Source organism: Ranitomeya imitator, chromosome 4 (genome assembly GCF_032444005.1).
Source record: "Ranitomeya imitator isolate aRanImi1 chromosome 4, aRanImi1.pri, whole genome shotgun sequence".
Lineage (NCBI taxonomy): Eukaryota > Metazoa > Chordata > Amphibia > Anura > Dendrobatidae > Ranitomeya > Ranitomeya imitator.
In genome coordinates, this window is record NC_091285.1 from 608,193,119 (window position 1) to 608,209,128 (window position 16,010).

The window sequence follows — 16,010 nt, forward strand, 5'->3', positions numbered from 1 at the left end:
GACCTGGATGCACCTGTCTCTGTTTGAGGTGTCACTCCTATCTGGCTTACCCTGTCACATCCCTATGTGTTTATTTTTCTGTCTAATTATTTTTTATGTATTCAATAAACTTTGTTATTTTATATTGGGTACTGATTAGTGCTTCCTTCTTTATATGAGTTTCTCTTATAAAGAGTGGTCCAGACTACATAGCCAGACATATGTTATAAGGGAGGGTCCAGAGTACATAGCCAGACTACTGTTATAAGGGAGTACACAGTTACACTACTATATTCCAAATTGACCAGTCCACAGTCAAGGTTAGTGCTCTCTAGCTTTCGAAAAGAGCTGCACAAATTTGCTGAGATTCCAGGTTTCTTGGCGAGGTGTTTGATTCGCTGGCCTGGCTTGATGTCATCTGTGAAGCTAGCGGTGCACAGTTGACGTCCCACCATCCAGCTTATTGTAAGCTGAGCCTGAGATCCAAGAAGGTAAAGAAATTGTTGCATGGCCAGAGAGCACTAACCTGGACCATTCACCAAGTCTGTGTGAAGTGATTTGCTTATCTCTACCCCACACATTAAAGTAGATTGATGGTTGAACAATCAATCAATGAATGAACATTGTTGAGTGATTGCTACTCAGACATAGATATTTTAGTCCATTCACCGTTTTATTGTCTGTTAAAATTGTGAAAACTGTCCAAGCATGTTCAATGGCACCAAGTGAAGGATGACCAATCTTTCTGGGAATGTTCTTTAAGAGAACGATCATTTGTCGTTGACAAACCTTTCTTCTGACAATCGAAGAAAAATTCAAACTTGGCCAACTTCGTTTCAGTCGATGCTAGTGTGTCATCAGCGTGTTAGAATAAATGCAATTGTTTCATTTCACTCAACAAATGTTTGTTATAAGTGAATTAGTTGACTTTCATCAACTTTAGTATAGCGTCTATCTTTATAGGGGCATCTTAAGATTTTAGGTTTAGTGTCTCTTTAAGGTTGAGCATCCCATAATGAATGCAATAGCTAAAACATACGTATCTTAAGACAACATCACAATCTGTGAAAAATAAGAACGTTCCGACAGTATGTGTTTTCACTATGTTTCCATCTGTCTTATGTTTGCGTTTCCTTTCCACTTACACTTTCCACTGTCACCGACCTCCAGTTTATATACTAGACAGCAATTATTACCACAACAGTATCATTTTTACTCTTTCTTTTGAATGACACTCTTTTTTTTGGTGAATTCACTCCATTTTATGCACATTGCTTGTGTAGCGCCATAGAGTTCCCAAATAAACAGTTAAAACAGTTTTGTAAATGTCCATTTCTGTAAAATATTAATGAACATGTCATTATGTGAACTGTGTGTTCCACAAAGGAAGCAGATGATAAACAAGAAAAGACCCCTATATGCAACACCCAGTGCCCCCTATACTACAATAAGCAATATCTTCTACATTACAGCTATTTCGAAAAGAGAATGCAAGTGTATACATGATAATGGTTAACCCAGAGCGCCCAGCAACGCATTGCGAAGCTCTAAAGTAATCTTTTATAGAGTCTGCTATAGCAGTTTTTTTTCTTTTCATTGCAAAGGTCCAGCCTTCTGCTGTTCATTATCATAAATTTCCATAAGGAATATAAATCCCTTCTCTGAGGGGATTTAATACATTTCACTTTATATTTCCAATGCATCCTTAACAGAAGCTCAATACGAAGATGACAATCTGTAAATCTTCCATATTGGTAAAATGTGTGCACACCTATTTCAAAAAATTTAAGACGTCTGGTTTCTTCATGGCTCATTGTGATCCACCAGGAAACCAATGCAGCCTTCTCCAGTCTAGATTATTTTTGAAATTGACCAGTAGGTGCTGTCATTTTTCGGGTTCTTTGTAGAACATCTTGAATATATTATAATAATGTAACCCAATGTATCCTAAGACAGAATTAGATTGATGCATGTTCTAAACTGTCCAATCAATCCATAGTGGTCAACAATTGATGCAGTTTTTCTTTGGCAATTAAATAATTTCATATTTAATTTTTTTTATCTAAAAACCCAAAGTATTTTAGCGAGGAGATGCATTAATGCATTTTCATAGGACGACTTGAATGGCTGAACACATAGAAACTTCCTTTGCAAGACAAGCTTCTTAAGTCACTCCTTCACAGATCTCTTGAATTTTCATACGAGTGATGTAACTTTCTGACACTTGCCAAATGAGACATGTTGTCCAATGAATCCTCAGCAAATACTTCTTTGCTTCCAATAAGCTAAGATAAGAACTTTCATTTTTTTGGTGATAGGGTGGGTGAAATTCAGTTTCATCTTCTTACTGAACCCAGCACATTAATAGTTTCCATAGTTGACCAAATATTTAGAGACGGCTGTTAGTCCAGAATTTCCCGAGTATGGATAAATCCACCACTCAAGAAAATCTAAGAGTGGTTATAGATGGTTTTGGTCAAAAGTGTTCCAATGAACATCACGTCCATTCAAGATCAAGAATTTCTCAAAAAATGCAACCCCAGCATTACTGGAGATAAAAGTTGCACAAAGCAATCTAAAGCGAAGGTCTTGGTGGTGGTCTGCTGGGTGGTGGAGCTCTGCATGGAGGTGAAACCAAGGGTGGAGGTGGAAGACAGATTGTTGGAGATGGAACAGGTGGAGGAGAATGTGCTGGTTCAGGAGGTGGAGTTATTGGAGGAGGAGGGGTGTAAATTGGGCTTTGGGGTGGTGTGTAGATTGGACTGGATGACATCAAATTATGAGAAGCATTGTTTAATGGGTATCTTGGTGGCATTGATTTCTTTTCCCTTGTGAAATTGATGCATCTTCCCTGAAAAAAAAGGGAGAGAGAAATAAATATAGTTTTGCTAGAGGCACAGCGAAGTACCTGGGTAGTGAAGCATGGTAAACATGAACTATGGCACAACATTCTAGCTCCTGGTAATATAAGATACCTTAACAGTCAATGCAACTCATAGCATAGAAAGTGTCAGACATTTCAGCAAGCCGCACTTGCCTTTCGGTTACTTTCCAAAAATGACACAACTGACTCAAACACTTAAACCAGTTGCTGGAACAGAGAAGCTAAATAGAGCCCAAGTAAATTGCACTGAGATTTGAAAATATGTGAATTATATGGCAGATTCTTTGGCTGCACTTGGGTGGAAATCTGTCAGCTCAGGGTCATGTAAGGATATTAACTCACTATAGTAAGTTCCCCAACACTCTGATTCTACAATGGTTCTCGAGAATGGAATGAGACTCGGAATTATATATGGATTCAATTTCTCTCTCGCCTCAGCAAAGTATTGCTCTCTGAGTGATGGGCATAGGCTCCAAATTTGTTCCTCATGGTGAAGGTGTTAAACATTTCCCCTGGGGTTTGGAAGAGCAGGCCTGGAAAATATTAAGTAAGTGGTGCTTGTAGGAATTGATTAATGTACGGTCTAATAAACATGGTTGTCTGCACAACACTCAAGTAACGTTTCTAACATACAACATTCAGACAGGTCATAGAATATGTAGAATTTTACTTCTCTTACATGCTGTACCAGGCAATGTGTATGGTACAAACAAAGGACCCTTAGTTTTTATAGGTGCTTTCTTGGCTCTAGATTGGTGGTGGATAGGGCTGGATTCCTTCAAATCCCTCAAGCATCTCCAATAAACATGCTCATGGCTCATGAATTCTTTCATTTCCAATTCTTTCAAGGCTTGGGCTCCACACTTAATTAGGTAATACAAGTCATGGTAAAATCCCAATTGGCAACCTTTTTGTTTTCTAATTTCGAAAAATCATGGGTAGTCTCTTCTATGTCTTGCATTACTTTCCTCTGCATTTTAAAGCAGCCATTGCGTGACTATAAATCACTGTTTAGTGCAATCATTATAAGAACATGCATTATGTTTTAAATTATTTTTTAGAAATTATTCACAATCAAAATAATAAAAAAGCCTAAGTAATTTCTTTGCAACTACAAAAAAAAAGAGTAGATTACAAATACGATTTAGTTCTATGTTCCTGGTATTATAATTTTGCATTAAAATACAAATAAATTATTATTTAAAACCGTAGCACACTATAGTTTTCATTGTGCTAAAATTCTAGATAGTTTGATAAGTCAAAATTCAATTTTGGTCTGCAAATAGATGGTTTTCTAGAAATTCAGGGCCAATTGTTAGGGGTCGCTCACACTTGCGAATAAATTGAATGAATGCAATCTGATAAAAAAATCGGATTCCGTTTGGGTCAATGTTATGCTATAATTTTTTTAATTTCCGATCGGATCAAGATTGGACTGAAAAGAAATGCAACACGATGCAATTGTGTGCGAAATTCAGATCGCACTAACCCATACAAGACCAAGTGCTGAGCGATTTCTGCTGATGCCAGCAACAGAGGAGATGGAGAAATTACTTTCTCCGTCTCCTCCGCATCTGTGCTGCGATTCTCTGATGTGATTTATGTGACCATTTAACTCTACATTTATTTGGGGGATTTAGACCACTAAATAGCGAACACTGTACCATTTTTGCCATATATATTAGAAAATGAAGAAGCACACAATATTGCTTAAAAACAATATGGTACTTAATAGTTATCATTTACTTTAACATTCTTTTATTGGGAAGATATTTTTTCTAGGTCCTATTAGACTTTTGTCTATGTACAAATCATAATCTTCTGACCTTGGAATCGATACTAAAAATCTACATATGCCGATATGGTAATGCTTGAAAATAATATATAATTACAAACTAACTATAGACTATCACAGATGACATTTGCTGGACCTTAACCCCTTCCCGACCCATGACGCCACGTAGGCGTCATGAAAGTCGGTGCCATTCCGACCCATGACGCCTATGCGGCGTCATGGAAAGATCGCGTCCCTGCAGATCGGGTGAAAGGGTTAACTCCCATTTCACCCGATCTGCAGGGACAGGGGGAGTGGTAGTTTAGCCCCCTCGTGGCTACGATCGCTCTGATTGGCTGTTGAAAGTGAAACTGCCAATCAGAGCGATTTGTAATATTTCACCCATTATAACGGGTGAAATATTACAATCCAGCCATGGCCGATGCTGAAATATCATCGGCCATGGCTGGAAATACTAGTGTGCCCCCACCCCACCCCTCCGATCGCCCCCCCACCCCCCCGATCTGGCCGGTACACTGCTCCGGCTCCCCTCCGCCCTGTGCTCCGCTCCCCCCCGTGCTCGTGTCCGCTCCCCCCTTGCTCCAATCACCCCCCCGTGCTCCAATCACCCCCCCTGCACTCCGATCCACCCCCCCGTGCTCCGTTCCACCCCCCCGTGCTCCATTCCAGCCCCCCCGTGCTCCGTTCCACGCCCCCCGCGCTCCGTTCCACCCCTCCCGCGCTCCGATTCCCCACCCCGTGCTCCGATCCCCCCCCCCGTGGTCCCACCCCACCCTATCATACTTACCGATCCAGCCGTGGTCCCGTCCGTCTTCTCCCGGGCGCCGCCATCTTCCAAAATGGCGGGCGCATGCGCAGTGCGCCCGCCGAATCTGCCGGCCGGCAGATTCGTTCCAAAGTGCATTTTGATCACTGAGATATAATCTATCTCAGTGATCAAAATAAAAAAAATAATAAATGACCCCCCCCCTTTGTCACCCCCATAGGTAGGGACAATAAAAAAATAAAGAAATTTTTTTTTTCCACTAATGTTAGAATAGGGTTAGGGTTAGGGGTAGGGTTAGGGTTAGGGGTAGGGTTAGGGTTAAGGTTAGGGCTAGGGGTAGGGGTAGGGGTAGGGTTAGGGGTAGGGTTAGGGTTAGGGTTAGGGGTAGGGTTAGGGGTAGGGCTAGGGGTAGGGTTAGGGTTAGGGGTAGGGGTAGGGTTAGGGCTAGGGTTAGGGCTAGGGTTAGGGCTAGGGTTAGGGTTAGGAATGTGCACACGTATTCTGGTCCTCTGCGGATTTTTCCGCTGCGGATTTGATAAATCCACAGTGCTAAACCGCTGCGGATTTATGGCGGATTTACCGCGTTTTTTTCTGCGCATTTCACTGCGGTTTTACAATTGCGATTTTCTATTGGAGCAGTTGTAAAACCGCTGCGGAATCCGCACAAAGAAGTGACATGCTGCGGAATGTAAACCGCTGCGTTTCCGTGCAGTTTTTCCGCAGCATGTGCACAGCGATTTTTGTTTCCCATAGGTTTACATTGAACTGTACACTCATGGGAAACTGCTGCGGATCCGCAGCGTTTTCCGCAGCGTGTGCACATACCTTTAGAATTAGGCCATGTGCACACGGTGCGGATTTGGCTGCGGATTCGCAGCAGTGTTCCATCAGGTTTACAGTACCATGTAAACATATGAAAAACCAAATCCGCTGTGCCCATGGTGCGGAAAATACCGCGCGGAAACGCTGCGTTGTATTTTCCGCAGCATGTCAATTCTTTGTGCGGATTCCGCAGCGTTTTACACCTGTTCCTCAATAGGAATCCGCAGGTGAAATCCGCACAAAAAACACTGGAAATCCGCGGAAAATCCGCAGGTAAAACACAGTGCCTTTTACCCGCAGATTTTTAAAAAATGGTGCGGAAATATCTCACACGAATCCGCAACGTGGGCACATAGCCTTAGGGTTAGGGTTGGAATTAGGGTTGTGGTTAGGGTTAGGGGTGTGTTGGGGTTAGTGTTGTGGTTAGGGGTGTGTTGGGGTTAGGGTTGTGATTAGGATTATGGCTACAGTTGGGATTAGGGTTAGGGGTGTGTTGGGGTTAGTGTTGGAGTTAGAATTGAGGGGTTTCCACTGTTTAGGCACATCAGGGGTCTCCAAACGCAACATGACGCCACCATTGATTCCAGCCAATCTCGTATTCAAAAAGTCAAATGGTGCTCCCTCACTTCCGAGCCCTGACGTGTGCCCAAACAGTGGTTTACCCCCACATATGGGGTACCAGCATACTCAGGACAAACTGCGCAACAATTACTGGGGTCCAATTTCTCCTGTTACCCTTGTGAATCTAAAAAAATGCTTGCTAAAACATAATTTTTGAGGAAAGAAAAATGATTTTTTATTTTCACGGCTCTGCGTTGTAAACGTCTGTGAAGCACTTGGGGGTTCAAAGTGCTCACCACATATCTAGATAAGTTCCTTGGGGGGTCTAGTTTCTAAAATGGGGTCACTTGTGGGGGGTTTCTACTGTTTAGGCACACCAGGGGCTCTGCAAACGCAACGTGACACCCGCAGACCATTCCATCAAAGTCTGCATTTCAAAAGTCACTACTTCCCTTCTGAGCCCCGACGTGTGCCCAAACAGTGGTTTACCCCCACATATGGGGTATCAGCGTACTCAGGAGAAACTGGACAACAACTTTTGGGGTCCAATTTCTCCTGTAACCCTTGGGAAAATAAAAAATTCTGGGCTAAATAATTATTTTTGAGGAAAGAAAACGTATTTATTATTTTCACGGCTCTGCATTATAAACTTCTATGAAGTACTTGGGGGTTCAAAGTGCTCACCACACATCTAGATAAGTTCCTTTCAGGGTCTAGTTTCCAAAATGGGGTCACTTGTGGGGGGTTTCTACTGTTTAGGCACATCAGGGGCTCTGCAAACGCAACGTGACGCCCGCAGAGCATTCCATCAAAGTCTGCATTTCAAAACGTCACTACTTCAATTCCAAGCCCCGGCATGTGCCCAAACAGTAGTTTACCCCCACATATGGGGTATCACCGTACTCAGGAGAAACTGGACAACAAATATTGGGGTCAAATTTCTCCTGTTACCCTTGGGAAAATTAAAAAATTCTGGGCTAAATAATTATTTTTGAGGAAAGAAAACGTATTTATTATTTTCACGGCTCTGCATTATAAACTTCTATGAAGCACTTGGGGGTTCAAAGTGCTCACCACACATCTAGATAAGTTCCTTTGGGGGTCTAGTTTCCAAAATGGGGTCACTTGTGGGGGGTTTCTACTGTTAAGCCACATCAGGGGCTCTGCAAATGCAACGTGACGCCCACAGAGCATTCCATCAAAGTCTGCATTTCAAAACGTCACTACTTCACTTCCGAGCCCCGGCATGTGCCCAAACAGTGATTTACCCCCACATATGGGGTATCAGCGTACTCAGGAGAAACTGGACAACAACTTTTGGGGTCAAATTTCTCCTGTTACCCTTGGGAAAATAAAAAATTGCAGGCTAAAAGATCATTTTTGAGAAAATAATTTTTTTTTTTATTTTCATGGCTCTGCGTTATAAACTTCTGTGAAGCACTTGGGGGTTCAAAGTCCTCACCACACATCTAGATTAGTTCCTTTGGGGGTCTAGTTTCTAAAATGGTGTCATTTCTGGGGGATCTCCAATGTTTAGGCACACAGGGGCTCTCCAAACGTGACATGGTGTCCGCTAATGATTGGAGCTAATTTTCCATTTAAAAAGCCAAATGGCGTGCCATCCCTTCCGAGCCCTGCCGTGCGCCCAAACAGTGGTTTACCCCCACATATGGGGTATCAGCGTACTCAGGACAAACTGGACAACAATATTTGGGGTCCAATTTCTCCTATTATCCTTGGCAAAATAGGAAATTCCAGGCTAAAAAATCATTTTTGAGGAAAGAAAAATTATTTTTTATTTTCATGGCTCTGCGTTATAAACTTCTGTGAAGCACCTGGGGGTTTAAAGTGCTCAATATGCATCTAGATAAGTTCCTTGGGGGGTCTAGTTTCCAAAATGGGGTCACTTGTGGGGGAGCTCCAATGTTTAGGCACACAGGGGCTCTCCAAACGCGACATGGTGTCCGCTAACAATTGGAGCTAATTTTCCATTCAAAAAGTCAAATGGCGCGCCTTCTCTTCCGAGCCCTGCCGAGTGCCCAAACAGTGGTTTACCCCCACATATGAGGTATCGGCGTACTCGGGAGAAATTGCCCAACAAATTTTATGATCCATTTTATCCTACTGCCCATGTGAAAATGAAAAAATTGAGGCGAAAAGAATTTTTTTGTGAAAAAAAATTACTTTTTCATTTTTACAGATCAATTTGTGAAGCACCTGAGGGTTTAAAGTGCTCACTAGGCATCTAAATTAGTTCCTTGGGGGGTCTAGTTTCCAAAATGGGGTCACTTGTGGGGGAGCGCCAATGTTTAGGCACACAGGAGCTATCCAAACGCGACATGGTGTCCGCTAACGATGGAAATAATTTTTCATTCAAAAAGTCAAATGGCGCTCCTTCCCTTCCGAGCCTTACCATGTGCCCAAACAGTGGTTTACCTCCACATGTGAGGTATTGGTGTACTCAGGAGAAATTGCCCAACACATTTTAGGATCCATTTTATCCTGTTGCCCATGTGAAAATGAAAAAATTGAGGCTAAAAAATTTTTTTGCGAAAAAAAAGTACTTTTTCATTTTTACGGATCAATTTGTGAAGCACCTGGGGGTTCAAAGTGCTCACTATGCATCTAGATAAGTTCCTTGGGGCGTCTAGTTTCCAAAATGGGGTCACTTGTGGGGGAGCTCCAATTTTTAGGCACACGGGGGCTCTCCAAACGTGACATGGTGTCCGCTAAAGAGTGGAGCCAATTTTTGATTCAAAAAGTCAAATGGCGCTCCTTCCCTTCCAAGCCCTGCCGTGCGCCCAAACAGTGGTTTACCCCCACATATGAGGTATCAGCGTACTCAGGACAAATTGGACAACAACTTTCGTGGTTCAGTTTCTCCTTTTACCATTGGGAAAATAAAAAAATTGTTGCTAAAAGATAATTTTTGTGACTAAAAAGTTAAATGTTCTTTTTTCCTTCCATGTTGCTTCTGCTTCTGTGAAGCACCTGAAGGGTTAATAAACTTCTTGAATGTGGTTTTGAGTACCTTGAGGGGTGCAGTTTTTAGAATGGTGTCACTTTTGGGTATTTTCAGCCATATAGACCCCTCAAACTGACTTCAAATGTGAGGTGGTCCCTAAAAAAAATGGTTTTGTAAATTTCGTTGTAAAAATGACAAATCGCTGGTCGAATTTTAACCCTTATAACTTCCTAACAAAAAAAAATTTTGTTTCCAAAATTGTGCTGATGTAAAGTAAACATGTGGGAAATGTTATTTATTAACTATTTTGTGTCACATATCTCTCTGGTTTAACAGAATAAAAATTAAAAATGTGAAAATTGCGAAATTTTCAAAATTTTCGCCAAATTTCCGTGTTTATCACAAATAAATGCAGAATTTATTGACCTAAATTTACCACTAACATGAAGCCCAATATGTCACGAAAAAACAATCTCAGAACCGCTAGGATCCGTTGAAGCGTTCCTGAGTTATTACCTCATAAAGGGACACTGGTCAGAATTGCAAAAAACGGCAAGGTCTTTAAGGTCAAAATAGGCTGGGTCTTGAAGGGGTTAAATATGCCGATACTCAATTTTCTCCTACTGTGCATGGATAAAAAAAAAACTGTCATAGGTTTTAATGACCTGAAGAAATATGGTTCTTCTAAAAATCTCAGTCAGTTCTACTTCCAGGAATAGGTCAATGACCATAATTAACCACACGGTTTCACCCAAGAAAATGTTTTTCAATAGTCACTAAAACTGAGTTTGGCCGTAATGCATCAGTCATGATCACTGGGCCATTCTGCAGCTGCTCATAAAGTAGAACTATTTCCCCTATTTGTACAGTGCATTGCACACATCTGTTTTTCTTCATATAACTATTTATTGGTCTCCAAATGGTGGGACTGAAGAAGAATGGATGCTTAATGGATGCTTAAGATACGGCTTGATATTCAGTTTCTGGATAATAATAATAATTATGCATAAAATGGTTGTCTCATAAAAACAGGAAATAAAACATATGATCGATGACAGTCTATCTCCTTAGACCTCAATCAAACCAAATTCCAAAGTTCTCTCTGCGGATAGAGCTGTAATGAGCATATGCATCCACCAGTACTACAGACAGTGAATGGAGTGGTGGTCACACATGCTCACTACCACTCCATCAACATAGTGGACATTGGAACCAAATCTATTGAGGAAGAGTCTCAACTGACTAACAAGGAACTCACTGTTGGCTCAGCTAATACGTAACTTGGAAAAGCCAACTTGATCCATTTTCCTAGAGGTGTGATATCCTTCAAACAAACATCAAATAATTTTATCAGATCAATCTATTGTCTTTAGGCAGCTGGGTAAAGTTATAGAACCAAAAACACATGGGCTACTTGCACAGTGAACAAGTCTGTAGAAACCTGTTCACACCACCAAGAAACTGGGTAAAGTTAGTCTACTTTTTTTAATAAATGGGCAACATCATAAATGGAATTCAAGACATCCAAGATAATCAGTTAAGTCATTGTTCTTTTAGATATTTAGGAATAAGCACTGTAACATTTGTGCCTCTTTTTTATGTAGGGTAATAAATAAAATTGATTGATACTTGATATATTGTTTATATGTTCAGCAATATGCCCTAAAGACCAGTGAATCTGACCTACAATGCCATGGCACTGCACGAAAAATGTGTTTGACCATGAACGCTGTGTTTGAACCTGGTAACTTGTCAGGATGATGTTTTGCAGGATCTTTTCATTGGCATTATGACAATGAGCAGTTTGTTTTCCTATTGGAGCAATGTAGAGAAGATAAATTGCGACACTCACCCGAATAAAAATATCAATAGACTTTGTTTCAAATGTTCAAAAGAGTACAAATATTTAGAATTGAGAGTCCTCAGTGGTTGATACCTTTTAATGGCTAACTGAAAAGATGGTAAAAAATTGCAAGCTTTCGAGACTACATACGTCTCTTCATCAGGCAAAGACTTTGCCTGATGAAGAGACGTATGTAGTCTCGAAAGCTTGCAATTTTTTACCATCTTTTCAGTTAGCCATTAAAAGGTATCAACCACTGAGGACTCTCAATTCTAAATATTTGTCTATCTACTGGCTAACACGGTACCAAGATATATTTCTTTCCTGTATCAAAAGAGTACAGTGTGGTAGCCCGTGGAACATTGAAACGTACGGACAACAGTGTTTTGCTCCAAACAGACACTTCTTCCAAGCCTCTAGTCCTGATCTTGCCTGCTGAGCACCACTTGAAATTAAGAGTATAACTGTTTTTTCTGTATGGGGGTTCAACATTGAGTGTTTTACTAGTGGGCTATCTGCACAAAAGCTGTTCCATTCAGCGTGTCCACATGGACATTTCCTCTCTGAACCCTGCTCATACAGGTAATATACAGATGATCAGGTTTTTAAATACATCAGATAGGGATTACATACATCAGTTAGGACTGCTCTATATGGGTATACCTTGACGTTTGGTGGAGCAGCTTAGTATACATTTTCTGCAAAAAACAAATTAACCAAATACCCTGTTTTTACATCTTTTTACTAGCACTTGCTGATTACTGTGATTTTTTTTGCAACGGAGTGTTTTGGGTTTTACCGTGCTCTTTTGTGTCTTCATGTCTCTTGGTGGTGTGTGAACATGTTCCTACAGACTTGCTCACTGTGCAAGTAGCCCATGTGTTTCTGTTTCCATCATTGTTCTCTTGTGTCTACAAGATTATGGAGTTATCCACCACTCCTTGTGGGCTATCTGCACAAAAGCTGTTCCATTCAGCGTGTCCACATGGACATTTCCTCTCTGAACCCTGCTCATACAGGTAATATACAGATGATCAGGTTTTTAAATACATCAGATAGGGATTACATACATCAGTTAGGACTGCTCTATATGGGTACACCTTGACGTTTGGTGGAGCAGCTTAGTATACATTTTTTGCAAAAAACGTATTAACCAAATACCCTTTTTTTTTACATATTTTTACTAGCACTTGCTGATTACTGTGATTTTTTTGTAACGGAGTGTTTTTGGTTTTACCGTGCTCTTTTGTGTCTTCAAGTCTCTTGGTGGTGTGTGAACATGTTCCCACAGACTTGTTCACTGTGCAAGTAGCCCATGTGTTTCTGTTTCCATAAACGTTTAATGTGGATGTTCATCGATACAACAATGTTGGCTCCTATTCTTTTCTTAGGTTCTTAGATGACTAAAATTTTTAGCATTTTCTTCACATAGACTGGGAGAAAACAAGCCTCAGTGAGATGATGCTAAAGGTGAATTAAAATGTAAAAGTTTAAAAATATATATTTTTTGTAATAGTGTCCATTTGAAATATCCCCTAGCTTTGTGCATGCTCCTATGCAGGCCTATGTGTTTCCATGTTTACAGACTAAAAGCAAACCTTGGCTGCAGTATGATCCTATAGTCATACCCTATATTACTCCTCTCCATTTGCTTCCTGTTCTTAAGGAATAGTAGAGTATAGCGTGGCACAGCTGTGTCGGTGCTCAAGTGAGGTTTCCCACACCAGTAGATATAGTAAGTAAATAACTTGGCACTCAACTTAAGGAATAGACTTATGTCAGCTGAACCTGTGGATAGCAGTGGGAATGGCCAACAATCTAATGTACAGTATATGAAGGTCTCCCAACTTTCTCCCACATATAATGTTGGGGGAGAGAAGGATCCAGTCATTGATATCTCAATGTCTGATTCTTTTTTTCTGAAGTTAGGGGTTAACTGCTAGGGCAAGGGCCTGCATCAGGGCATTACTGCCCTTACTGGCGTATGGGGCCCGATGACCAGAGGGGGCCCGCAGCGGCAGGATCCAGCCACTTCAGTAACTGATTGTGTGTCCTCCGACGCATGATTAGTTAAAATCTGTTGCTATGCACGAGATTCCTTTTTCACGGCAACAGTTAACAGCCACCAGTCAATCAAAGGCTGGCAGCTGACGTCAGCATGCACGTCGCCGAAGTATGATGTCACTGTCATACGCCGGAACGATGCTGCAGGCCTTAGCCAAATCTCAGGTGTGGACATTGCTGGAGCTCGGTCAGGTAAGGAAAAACTTTTTTTTTTTTTGGAAAGCCACGGTATAGGGCATATTATACCGGCATATTATAGTGCTGTGGGGCTGCATTATTGTACTATAGGGGTGCATTATAGTACTATGGGGGTGCATTATAGTACTATGAGATTGCATATACTTCTATGTGCGTGCATTATACTTCTATGTGGGTGCATTATACTATATATGACTGTGGGGTACATTATACTATTATGGATGACTATAGAGGCAATATGGAGAGACATGGGGGAAGTATGAAGAGACATGAGGCAGAATGGGAGAACACGAGGGGTCCAGAATGTGGGATATTATTACTGTAGGTGCTAATTAAAGGATGTTATTTTTGAGGATACTGTTTTCAGTGTGGGGGAGGAGATGTCATGTTACTGTGCAGGGTGACACGGTCACTTTCTTTCTTCATCTGGCATAGTGTAGAGGTTGGGAAAAAATTGGGGAATGTGCTCTAGATAACTGTGTTATTTTCTGCAGAGACAAGTCCTGTCTGGAAGAAGTGATGTGTGCACTGGATGAAGATGAAAAGCGAAGATGAAGGACTTCAACTAGCGATATCACCGATATGTCAGTGTGTCACCTGTACACTGACACTATATACTGTATACTATATACAGATCTTCTGTGTATGTCACTGGTGATCACTGTATTACTTGTACACTGACATTATATACAGAGCTTCTGTGTATAATGTCACTGGTGATTACTGTATTACCTGTACACTGACACTATATACAGAGCTCCTGTATATAACGTCACTGGTGATTACTGTATTACCTGTACACTGACACTATATACAGAGCTCCCGAGTATAATGTCACTGGTGATTACTGCATTACCTGTACACTGACACTATAAACAGAGCTCCTGTATATAATGTCACTGGTGATCATTGCATTACCTGTACACTATATACAGAGCTCCTGTATATAATGTCACTGATGATCATTGCATTACCTGTACACTGACACTATATACAGAGCTCATGTGTATAATGTCAAGGGTGATCGCTGTATTACCTGAACACTATACACAGAGCTCCTGTCTATAATGTCACCAGTGATCCCTGTATTACCTGTACACTATACACTATATACAGAGCTCCTGTGTATAATGTCAGTGGTGATCACTTTATTACCTGTACACTATATACAGAGCTTCTGTATATAATGTCACCAGGGATAACTGTATTGCCTGTACACGGACACTGTATACGAAGTACAGCTCTCCTGTGCATAATGGCACTTAAGGTGATGTTAGTATTGTGGTTTTCTTTTTATTAATGATCAGTATTGTAGTATTAGGTTACTATGTTGAGGTAATATGTGATATGGTCATGGTGTGATGGTATTTACTACTTGTATCTAGTATTATTTGATCACTAAAAGGTGTTAATATGTGGTCTGGTCATGGTGTGGCAGTATTTGTTCCTTGTTTGTGATATTATTGGTCATTTTAAAAATTGAAAAAATAAATAAAAATATACCTAAATTGTATTGGACAACAAATGGTTAGCAAGATACAGTAGAGTAGGGCCTGGCCAAAAGAGTCTACCTTGTCATAGTGGCGAATTAAAAAATCTTTTGGCCAAAACAAAAGCGCTGGCTATGTATGTGGTGATGAGAACTGTAAATGTGTGATTGGTGAGGATGTGGTGCAGAAGTGGAATTTTTCCAAGAGAGGGTTGTGGGACTGTGGATGGTTCAAGGGGTGGAGGCGGGGCTGGGGTGGAGCCTGGGCAGACTCTCAAGGGACTCTCCCAAAAATGTTGCCAGTATGGGGCCCCGAAATTCCTAGTGGCAGCCCTGCCTAGGGCAGCAGCTATTTTGCAGAGAATACAGGAATGCTTGACTATGGGTAAAGCAAAGAGAAAGTTAGCTATTAGGCGGTTGCTTACCCAACAGCAGCCTTAATTGTGTGGGGGTCTTCACTAAGTAGAAGATATAGCATTTGAAGAACTTAAGGTGTTCATACATCATAGACAATGGTCAACCATACACTTGTACAACTGACATTTAGCTATTCGACCCCCTCCTACACTTGCACACTCAGGTTGACCGAACGTGCATGTGTTTTAGTGGAGATAGGGAAGTAAGCCACTTGCAGACATCTCTGG

At 41.1% G+C, this 16,010-nt stretch overlaps 1 protein-coding gene across 1 annotated transcript in view; it reads right to left on the bottom strand.

Moving 5' to 3' along the window:
* Positions 1-638: 638 nt before the first annotated feature.
* Positions 639-16,010, bottom strand: part of ANTXR1 (ANTXR cell adhesion molecule 1) — a 320,379-nt gene continuing 305,007 nt past the window's right edge. Inside the window, exon 18 of the mRNA XM_069766572.1 lies at positions 639-2,830. Coding sequence (XP_069622673.1) covers positions 2,555-2,830 — 276 coding nt within the window. The 3' untranslated portion in view covers positions 639-2,554. The remainder of the gene's footprint in view (positions 2,831-16,010) is intronic.